This window comes from Plutella xylostella, chromosome 25 (genome assembly GCF_932276165.1).
Source record: "Plutella xylostella chromosome 25, ilPluXylo3.1, whole genome shotgun sequence".
Taxonomy (NCBI): Eukaryota; Metazoa; Arthropoda; class Insecta; order Lepidoptera; family Plutellidae; genus Plutella; species Plutella xylostella.
Window position 1 is genome coordinate 1351881 of NC_064005.1, and position 11498 is coordinate 1363378.

The window sequence follows — 11498 nt, forward strand, 5'->3', positions numbered from 1 at the left end:
TCCCTGAGGGACGCCGGAAAACACTGGAACAAAGGATGATGTGAAACCTTTTACGGTGACTGCTTGTGATCGATTTCTAAGATATGAGTCAAGCCAACGCAAGAGGTCGCCGTGCACTCCGAACTCCAGCAGCTTCTGAACAAGTAAATTATGTGATACTCGATCAAACGCCTTGGAGTAATCAGTGTACACGGCGTCCACCTGGTGGCCAGAGTCAAGAGCATTGATCACAATATCAAGAAATTCGTTCAAATTGCTTTCTGTGGATTTTTTTGGCATAAAACCGTGCTGTTCTGGTATAATGTATGGACGGATATGTGGGAAAATTTCATCAAAAACAATTTTTTCAAACAACTTGCCTAACACAGATAATTTTGGTATAGGTCGGTAATCTTTAATATTATGTCTGTCCCCGAAGCGTCCGTAGTCGAGCGGGCCTCAGTGATCGTAACTGATCGCTGAGGTTAAGCAACAACTGACACGGTCAGCCATTGGATGGGTGACCAATTTCAAGTGGTGCTTTTCTGGACGCTTCCGTGCTTCGGACGGCACGTTAAGCCGTGGGTCCCGGTTGCTGCTTCGGTAGCAGTCGTTAAGCCTAGTCAGAGGCCTTCGGGCGGCTTAAAAACATCTGACAGTCGGGTTGCCCACTTACCCGACAACTCTCTCAGCACAAGCTTGCTTGTGTTGGGGTCCACCAACCCGCACTTGGCCAGCGTGGTGGACTAGGCCTAAACCCTTCCTTCATTGGAAGGAGACCCGTGCCCCAGCAGTGGGGACGTAATGGGTCGTGATGATTATGTCTGTCCCCAGATTTAAAGATAGGAACGACCAGGCACTTCTTCCATGAGTGAGGAAAAATGCCCATTTTTAAGGATAAATTAAATATTAAACATAAAGGAATCACAAGTGTCTTGGAACACTTCCTGATGAACACCGGATGAATACCGTCCGGACCATATGTTTATGCTCTTTAGGTAATTAAAAACTTTATGATGACTAAGAGTAATAGTACTTAGATTCAGGGGTGAAGAAATAGGTGGGGATCTGAATGTATGGTTAACTATGGGATCAGGTACAAACACTGATTGGAAATATTTGATGAATGATGATGATGTGACATAACTCACAAATTTCTAAACATGTCAATTTTATATTAAGATCTAACTTCGTTTCTCCAGAATCGACTACTTATTCGCAATAAAATATAAAAATAACTTATAAAATGTATTGTTGTTGCAGAAAGACGGCGAGACTGCGTGCTGATTGATCGACGGTCGCGTTAGCTAATGATCGCCAAAGATGAAGCCTTATCTTAAATTATAGTTATTATTATAGCTTTGCAATGTTTTCGTATTGCCTTTAATAGCAATACTTTCTTACATTCTTTATAGACAAACTGCTTAAATTTTAATCCAAAGACGTTTTATGTCCTATTTACCTCATGGCATTGACTGCCTTTAAATAAGTATAGATAGGTGTATGGCTTTGTCCGGCTGAACACATAGACGTAACGGAAGTATGGATTTGTATCCAAATAATACACAAAAGACCTAGGTATTTTAAATTGGCTAGTACTTAGACTACACGTTACGTTTTTTATCTATTAGTATAATCAGTACCTGTATGCTAAGGGGTGCTATAATTAGAGTTAATAGTAGATATTGCAATATCCCAATAGCTTGATCTGAGACACATGAAGTGCAACAGTTGTTTAACACATTTTAATGTATTTTGACCCATCTGTAACAGATATCAAGCTATATTTTAAATAATTCGAAATTTATGTGTATTTTTCTACTCAATAATTAATTCAAAGCAATAACGGTTTATAAAAAGGGTCTATAATTATCTCCATAGTATGCGGATATATTTTAAATCTATGATTATTATATCTAAGGTCATACATTTTCATGAATTTGATAATGTCCTCCTAGTCGAATTTGACCACGGCGACCAATTTCTTTTGAAAGCAGTCATATGATCATTATATCATAGGTCATAAAGTAATAACCGTAGGGTAGATTGATGACCTAGTCAAAGAGATACATCTCTGAAGTTTTAATAACCTATAAAGTAATACACTTAAACCTATGCCAAAGATGTGATTATCTTTGAGATTTAATGAAATAAGCCTGAACCAAACTCTAGACGAAAGGTTCCGTAATTTATAATTATAAGTTTGATACAGGACGAGCCAGGCAGATATTCCAGTTTAGAGTTTAAATCCGGCAGTGAGACACCATTATGCCTTTATTAATTTTCTCACTATGGAAGCCCCTGATTAAAGCAGTCTATTCTCAGAGGGGGGAAAGGGGAAGGCGCTGTCGAATGGAACATTTGTGACTATCCCTCATCTGTTGCAGTCCTATGGCACCCCAGAGGTGCAGAGGGTCTCCACTAACATCCGCCACTTCCGCCTATCTTCGGCTGTACTTTTGGCCTCGCTCCAGCTTAGTCCGGCGGCTCGCAGCTCGTTTTCGACGCTTCGGCGCCATGTTTGGACAGGGCGTCGACGGGAGCGCTTGCCATTTGGTGGCCTCCAGTCAAAAGCTATAGTTGCGGCATTCGTAGCTCCTCTTCGTAAAGTGTGCCCAATCCATCTCCACTTTCGTTTCGCAATTTCCTTGCCGATGGGAGATTGTCGGCACAGCTTCCATAGATCTTCGTTACGTATTGTCTTCGGCCAGAAAACGCGTAGGATCGACCTGAGGGACTTATTGACGCCCCCGAGATCCCCCAAGGTCTAAAAACTGCCTTATTACAAGGTTACCAATAACTTACCTATATCTTTCTTATTTAAAAAATCATATCTTCAATAAAACGCTTATTAGGTATTTAGGCAATATACGCGATCGGTCCTAACGTGGTGTCTTGAATTGACAGTAAGATAGGTAGATGCGAAATTCAATAAATTTTCATGAATTTGATAAACAAGAAAAATTAAAAGCCGCACATTTGCGCCATCTTATGTGAAATGTACTTAAATTAGCTTAATGCGGTAGTTAAATTATAATATATTATAGTAGGTAATAATAAATTAAGGTGATGCAAGCATGCTAGTCTGCAGGGTAGAACCCGAAAGCGAATGGTGAATATTTTATCAGAAATTCTATTTATTTAACATGTTTTTTTAATAATACACATAAGTAATATATTTTAAGAATGGGTGAATGTTAATGCAGCCTTAATTTAATGAAGCAAATGTCTTTTTCTATGACCATATCGATAAAAGCTAGCGCTGAAGTAAGTATGTATCTGTGTACTTCCTAGCTAGCTACATGCAATAAAACAAATTAGGTACAACGTCATATATATCTGGGTACAACGATTTTAACTTATTACAGTACAGTATTATGGCCGATGGCCTGGTACTTAAATGCACCAGTATTTTTAATTTTACGACTACCGTCCATTGCCAGTGTAACAAATGAATTGTACCTACTTAAATTTCTTGTTCCTTGTTTATTATATGAATTTAGCTTTTTAAATGGGCCGCAAAAGTATTCTTATTTTAGGATTATGTCAAAGGCAACGTAGCGTAGGATCTGATATTCAAGAAATATTTTTCATAGTAACTTTAGCAATGACAATAATTATATCGACACTCACCTTGTCGAAGTTTTATGTACTTACGTAAGATCTCTCCACTTTCAGGTCAGGCGCTGTCTTGAATATGACGATTACCCATGGAAGTAATAAGTACATACTTACGTACAAAAGTACTTATTACTTTCATGCGATTAACTTAGTTTGATTACTGAATTACCTAGATATCCTATAGTGACTCAGTCGCAGACCTGCAGGCCTTCATAGCCAATTATATTATATGCCTATCTATTTAGCACAAACGAGTCGCAGACCTTACCTGGTCTCCCATTGGTAATTAACTAAGCTTAGTTCAATATTTTTGTTACTTTTATTTTTACGATTGTTGAAGTGATCTATAGTCTAAAGTTACTCCTAACTGCCACCTTGTGAAAGCAATTAATTGATTGATTACTATAAATGAATAAGTTATCATTGTGAAATAATTTATTTTTAATACTTAATAAAAAATGGTTGTAAAATGCTTTGCTTGAGTACAAAGTGTATAATTTTATAAATATTCGTGAATCCATTGCAGCTAGACTTGTCTTAAAATGTGAAATAAACTATTTTCAATACTTATGCTGAAATTGGCTTTCTTATTTCTTCTTGCATTTATGCAAACCTGGGTATTACTATTCCAATAAATTATAAATTTAAAATCTACAGTTTGTCAAAGGGAAACCACAAGATAATATCAAACATCAGTGTATTTATTCTTCTTCATCGTGTAACATATTACAAAGCCGACAGGGCGGTAAGTATCTAGAAAAATAGACACATTCACGTTAAGTCTTCCATGAGGTTCCTTCTCTCTTCATCCAGGCAGCCAGTCCCTGCAGAACAAACACACGTTAGTAAACATGGCACAGAGCACGACATGGAGCTCACGATCAAAAGGTTGTTTTAGTGATGGCGAATTAATTTTTGGCGCAAACGATTCCTTGCAACATTAACTTTTATGTTATGATGACGCAAACTGTTACAACGAATGCCAAGTCAATGAGTGCCGTTTCGCAATAGATTGAATTTGATGTAAAAGCGTTTTTTTATATGGCTCCAATAATTTCCGTCCATTGAACGATTGAGAAGCATATCGAGTGCGCTACCGAGCGCGTTCAGTGACGAACGTGTGCCGAGGTGGCCGTACTTACGCTTGCTGCTGCCGTCTTCATGCTGGCGCCTAACTGAGACCGCTCTAGCGACGCGCCGCCGCTAGCCGCGACCTACTGATCTGAAAGGACTACACGCAACGGAGGCGGCACTTTCGCATGAAAGTTGACGCACGTTAGATATGTTATCACAGGGAGCACAGATTACAGAGCCGAGAGCGCCGTAGAGACGTGAGTGAGTGCGTACGAGCTGAGCGGTGGACATCGGGACGCCTACTGGAGGTGTCTACCTCACGCTTCGTCCGTAGCCGCAGTCTTGTGTAATAATCGTCCGCTTTCGCAGTAACCGTCTCTGTACTTTTGCACTTCGAAGTTTGCAATCCGATACGAATATGTTTGATGTCTGAGATTCCAGTCGCAAGCGTTCTTGACCGCAGCTCGTACGCATGTCGCATGGAACCTAGCACTCGTCCACTTGTTAAACACCGCGTGCTCTGTAATCCACGTTGTATTAATAATCTGAATTGGCTGATAGTAATGATCTGAGACGGGGCAGCGCCCGCCGGCGCCGGCTGCGGCTCGTGAAAGCAAGTCAGAACATAAATTAAACATGCAAGATAAAGGATAGCAGAGGGAAGAAAAACTAAAATGTATGGAAAGGAATTTAATTCAAAAGAATTAAAATAAATACAGCTTACTCATGATATTTTGTACCTTAACATTATCCTTAAGGAAGGGATATCACAATTTGCATTTAAATTATAATCTTTTAAAACAGTCCAAAAGTTGAATGTGGATGAAAAGAAATTTCAAAGTAATAGAAATAATTCTCATTTAATTAAAATTATCATGTGATTTACAAACTAATATTCACTCGCACGGACTTACATGATCTACAATCATCAGGTCGTGTTTATTGTTTACGCTTAGAGCCCTACAGAGAGAGCCTCCGCTCTGGCGAACGCAACGTGTGTCGAGCCGTGTCGCCGTGTGTGGCGGGCCGTGTCGCCGTCCGGAAGACTATCTGAGTTCTGTTTTGTTCATGTCATGTTACAACTACGTTAACGCTAGGAGCCGCCGAGGAGTCGCTAGTAGCGGCGAGGGCCCATGTCCCGCCCCCCGCGCGCCGCGCCGCCCGCCCCGCTGCCGGACAAACGCACTCTCACCCACCGCCCACCGCAGCATAGCGCACCGGGGTCTACACTCGTCACATCTTTATACACAACCTTGCATCGTGACCAATTAACTCTGTGACGAATGTACAACCCCGCACCGAGTGCCCCCCGCCCCTCCCCTGTGAGCCTCACAACAAACGTGCACAATTTCAGATCAACCGCAACGCACACTTGCAAATTTACATCCGATCAATGCGAGCCTGATGCCGTGTCGACGCTAGTTCACCGCCTCAGGGGGGCACTTCGAATGTTCTATGCTGAAGGTGGGCTGATAATATACACAGTAAAAAGGCACAGAAGATATAATTGAGTGATATCAAGTGAATTTCAGTATTTATTGTATTTTGCTTTCTAACAAGCAAGTTAATCCCACACAAGGCATTGTTTAGGAACTATTGTGTGAATAAAACGTATACTGTGAATGTTACTCTTACGTAATGGAAAACTTGCAGCAAACTGCCTCTTATTAGTCATTGATAGGTGCAGAAAAGTTATATGAGTCATTATTACAGATCATTATCTTGGTACATTGACCTCACGTTTTTGTACAGATTGAATGATTTAATTTATCAACAATATATGTAGATGATTTTAGATATTATAGTCTAATGAAATATTTTATTAGTACTTACAGTAGAAATGCTTTACATTGTGGGAAGAGATTGTCTTAAATAGAAATGATATTCATACATAACCATGTATGAATATCATGTATGTTTGTCATATGAATTAATGTATTTTTCCATTCAAAGACTGACAATGGATAATGGATAATAATCACATTCAATCCTTACAAGAAAGTGACATCAGTGCACTTATGTAACAATCTAACTAAACCCATGATTAAATGTATTGAACACAAGCAACAACTGGCAATCATTATGAGAACTATTGATAAATATGAATCCAATACACAGATTGCCAGTTGCTGTGGTGCATACTATGGACACTCACCGAGGCATGGGCGGGTACTGCTGGGCGTAGGGGTCGCGATCATAGCCGCCTGCTGCTGCTCCTCGCCTGCAAGTTTACAATCAGTTTTGAGCTATTTGTATATTGTGATACTGGCTGGACTTTTGGAAATGAGGTTCTTATGAGGATCCAAATGATGATGAAAAGATGTAGTAGTGAACTTACATGGGTGATCTCCGGCTGAACATGTCTCCGTTGCCCATGGGCGCGGCGCGGGGCGCGCGGTCGTAGCCGGAGGACATGGGCATGGGCGCGGGGCGCAGCGGCGCGCGGCGCTCCATGAGGTCGCGCTCGTCGGGGTACAGCGGCGCGGCGCGGCGGTCGTCGTACATCGGCGGCAGGTCGTCCAGCGGCGCCGCCGCGTAGCCGCGTCGCTCGTCCGCGTACATGGGCGCCGGCGCGCCGTACGGGTCCGCGCGCCCGCCGCGCTCCATCAGCGCGAAGCCGCGCCGGTCCTCGCCTCCGTAGCCGCCGTAGCGCTCGTCGGCGTAGCCGCCCATCTGCCGGTCCATGCCGCGGTCGTAGGGCGCCCCGCCGCCCATGCCGTTGCGCATCCCCATGCCGCCGCCCATGGGCGGGCCGCGCATGTCCCGCATCTGCCCCATGGGGCGCGAGTCCCGCATGTAGGGCGCCTCGCGCGCGCCGGGCGGGCCGCCGCGCATGGGCCCGGGCCCGCGCCGCTCGCCGCCGTTGCGCATGCCCCCGCGCATGCCGCCGCGCCCGCCGCCGCCGCCGCGGCCCCCGCGCTCCTTGATGCGGCCGCGCTCCACCGTGATGACGCCGCCGTTGAACGTGGTGTTGTGCAGAGCGCGGATGGCCGCCGCCGCCTGATCCTCGGTCTGCATGTGCACGAAGCCGCATCTGTTCATGATGTCGCACTCGGTGACGGCTCCGTACCGCTCGAACAGTTTGCGGAGCTCCTCCGGCTTCGAGCCTTGCGGCAGGCTGCCGATGAACACTTTTGTTTGCTGAAAAATAACGGATATCGTAAAATTTTTGCACATTATTTACGCATATTAAGTTAAATAAATAAGAAAGCGCAACTTACCGGAATCATTTTGAGGTTCTATCCAATTATTACACTTTATTACCACACAACCTGACTCAACGCGAAAGACGCTAAACTTTTCCTTCAAAATGGCCGGCGGCGCGGCGCGGCTGCGCAATAAACAAATGTCAAAAAATTCCACAGACTAAAAAAAAATGTTTTACCGGAAGTTTGTGCTGCCATATAGAAATATTATTTTAAGCCGTAGCATTATTTATTATTCTGAGATTTATGTCTTGCTTGTGATAAACCTACATAACAGCCACAGGGGTGGCCAACCAGTTGGTCTTGATCTTGAATGTTTACTGTTACTTATTTTTTCTTCTTCAGTTAGCTGGATTTTATTATACTTTTACAAGGTACAAAAGTATAGCTACAACTTATGAAAGCTAAAAATTAAGCTGACCGCAGGTACAATTCGTAAGGTTCTTGATTTGAACCCAGATTACAGAGATGTAATGACCGCTTCATTATCTGGTAGAGAATAAATATTAAAGGAAAACAAAAAAAGTAGGTACTTATATAATATTTATTCCAATATATTATAACATAAATAGGTATAAAATTATAGTTTAAATTAGGACTCTTTGGTACCTACTCTAAGTTTCCCTATAATAATGAGGTGCAACCTCTAATAGCCAATTTTTTTTAATAACCATTAGATCTCTCATGCAAGTCTTATCACCAGTGGTCTGCACACTTGCAAAGACCACCCATTTGGGTTGCTGTAGAGTGTACAGACAGCTGTCAGTACTGATGTGCAGCGCCGCGCCGCGCATGGACCGGTAGCTGCCGTCGATGGACAGATACGCCGCTTGAGGAAACAACCCCGACAGCACACACTTCATTATCCTCTCACACTTAGCTGTCCCCAAATCAGGGCCCTCAAAATGCTTATTTTCAATTAAAAACTTATTTTTGATCAACTTTTCTAAACTGCTTCTTATTTCGGAAGCCTTTTCCAGCACTCTATGGTTGAGGAACATCTTGCTGCACCAGTCTTTGCAGGCTTTTCTACTTCTTTTCTCATCTTTTATCGAGGATTTGAGCCTCAGATAGGAATCAAAGATGTTTAAATACATCAGTATGTCACCTTCAGCCACTTCAAAGTTATTTCTTCTGCACACTTTTGCTGCCATATTCATTTTGCCATTGTGACCTTTAACAAATACATTGTCAACTTGTAGCATGGATATTATGGTGAGTGCTTCATCTATGCAGCCATACTCCCCGCTGCTGCACAGGATCTTGGCCAGCATGGGCCTCATGGGCAGCTCCGCCATGTGCACGCCAAGCTCTTCAGTCAGACTGCCATCTTTGTCTATAGCATTTAGAGCAATCAAGGTTTCTAACCCGGCCAGCAAGGTCTTGGCTGGAGGTGCAGTGGGGAATGTGAATCTGAGTAAATTGTTTATTCCTAATGCCTTCAATTGTAGAAGAACTGCTGAAAGATCACTTCTGGCAACTTCTGGAGGAACACATGGTGGCAACCGGTCAAACTCCTCTTCAGTGTACAGCCGGTAGCAACTGCCCTTGTTGTTCCGGCCTGCACGGCCAGCTCTCTGGATAGCATTGTTCTTTGACACAGGACAAACAGTCAAACATTCCACTCCAATGGCTGGATCATAATATGGCAACTTGTGGAAGCCACAATCAATAACATAATTAATTCCAGATATAGTCACACTTGTTTCTGCTATGTTTGTAGCTAAAATAACTTTTCTTACATTCTTTTCTGCCATTTGAAAAACTTTTATCTGTCTGTACAAGGGTAAACTGCCGTACATGGGTAAAACAGACATTTCAGCAGCCTTGATTCCGCTTGCATAGGTGTTGCGGTATTTATTCTTTTCCTTATTATCTTCAGCATAAGTTTCCAATATTTCTAAAGCTGTCAGAATTTCTTCCTGTGATGTCAGAAAAGCAAGAATATCTCCAAATGGTTCATTTTCATGTATCTTTATAACTGTGTCAACTGTGGCCTTCACATAATCAGGCACAGGCTCCTCAGAATAAAACACTTCAATTGGATGTGTTCGTCCTTGCATTGACATAATAACTGAGGTGCTCGCTCCATCTTTTCTGCTCTTGTCTTTCAAGTCAAAGAAGTCTTTCAAGAACTCAGCATCCATGGTTGCAGAGGAGATGATAATCTTTAACTTCTTTCTCTTTTTAGCAATTTTCTTAAGTAGTCCCATAAGAACATCTGTCATTTGAGACCTCTCATGCACTTCATCGAGGATGATGCAGGAGTACTGCATGAGGAGCGGGTTGGCGAACATCTCCCGCAGCAGGACTCCTTCCGTCATGAAGACGATGCGTGTGTCGGGGGAGCGCAGCGCGTGCATGGCGGCGCAGCAGCCGACCTGCGCGCCGAGCGGCGTCCCGCGCTCCTGCGCCACGCGCGAGCCCAGCGCCAGCGCGGCGGCGGCGCGCGGCTGCGTCACGCACACGGCGTGCCCCACCTCGCACGCGTACTGCGGCACCTGCGTGGACTTGCCGCACCCCGTCTCCCCGACCAGCACCAGCGTCTGGTATCTCTCCAGCAGGTACAAGATGTGGTTCCTGTGCTGGAACACGGGCAGCCGCTGTCGCTGGGCGTCGAGGGGGAGGTGGTGGTAGCGGTTGTACACGAAGCTTGTCTTGGCGTCGGAGTCGCCGCTCAAAGCGGTGTCGGCGTTGGGGTTCACGAGCGTCTCCACAGCGCCCTCCCGGTTCCTGGCGGGGTACAGGGAGTCTTCTCCGGGTTTCACAAACTTTGGCCGCTCCCCTCCAAACATGGTTTGAATAAATAGTCTACAGACTGTAAAATTAAAAATAACAAACGTTTTATTTATTTATTTGATATTAAGAATTTGAGGTTATGTTATGACTTATGATTTTGAAGTCACTCAGTGACAAACAGCTTTTATGGCGTCCGTCAGACGCAACATACTCTGTTACCCCATTTACACTCTCGCACGAGCGGCGAGGCGAGCGACAAGGCGAGGGGCGAGGCGCGAGTGTGAACAGACGCTCGTGGCTCGCCTCCTCGCTCGCCTCGCCACTCGCGGCGCTCGCGTCCGGAGCGGTTTTTGGGGCACGAGTCAAAGGAGCTCGCGTCGCACGCGAGCGGGTGTTTACACTCTCGCGTCCGCTTCATTCTGGCTTCTACATCGTGCCGCGCAGGTTGTGTTCGTCGTCGTATAATTATAAGACGAAACATTTAATTTCATATTTATAAGTAAATATTTCAATAAAATAATAATAAAAAAAAAACACTAAAACGTAAGAAATAAAAGCAGTACTTACCTACTTAGATATATTAGTACTGTCACATAGAATAGGTCTAAACCTTAAATTATTTCTTACGTTTTAGTGGTTTTTTGAAGTCGTTTTTTTATCATTATTTTATTTTATTACTTATTTATACTTAGTTTATTTGCAATAATTGACAATCAAAATTAAGAAGCAAATGATACCTATAAGTCCTACTAGTCAGTAGTAAACACGAAGTAGTTGCTATATACCTACCGTTGAGGAGTTCCCTTGACTACCTTCCGTTTCCATCATCAGATCAGCTCAAGGTCACCATCATATTTTTTTTAATGTTAAAAATATAGG

General features: G+C 43.4%; 2 protein-coding genes across 3 annotated transcripts; both read right to left on the bottom strand.

Moving 5' to 3' along the window:
* Positions 1-4280: 4280 nt before the first annotated feature.
* On the bottom strand, positions 4281-8052 carry LOC105395523 (RNA-binding protein 4.1). 2 transcript variants are annotated; one of them, XM_038107705.2, is made up of 4 exons: positions 7896-8052; positions 7013-7815; positions 6830-6895; positions 4281-4424 (listed from the first exon to the last, which is right to left on the bottom strand). In XM_038107705.2, the coding sequence occupies exons 1-4, from the start codon at positions 7902-7904 to the stop codon at positions 4406-4408; spliced, it is 897 nt and encodes a 298-aa protein (XP_037963633.1). In that variant the 5' UTR covers positions 7905-8052; the 3' UTR covers positions 4281-4405. The 2 variants fall into 2 exon arrangements, with proteins under 2 accessions (XP_037963633.1, XP_037963632.1); XM_038107704.2 differs by lacking the exon at positions 4281-4424 and adding an exon at positions 5352-5843.
* A 355-nt stretch (positions 8053-8407) lies between these two features.
* Positions 8408-10816, bottom strand: LOC105387355 (probable ATP-dependent RNA helicase DHX35). Its single transcript, XM_038107703.2, has one exon. The coding sequence runs from the start codon at positions 10673-10675 to the stop codon at positions 8495-8497; it is 2181 nt and encodes a 726-aa protein (XP_037963631.2). The 5' UTR covers positions 10676-10816; the 3' UTR covers positions 8408-8494.
* Between the last annotated feature and the right edge of the window lie 682 nt (positions 10817-11498).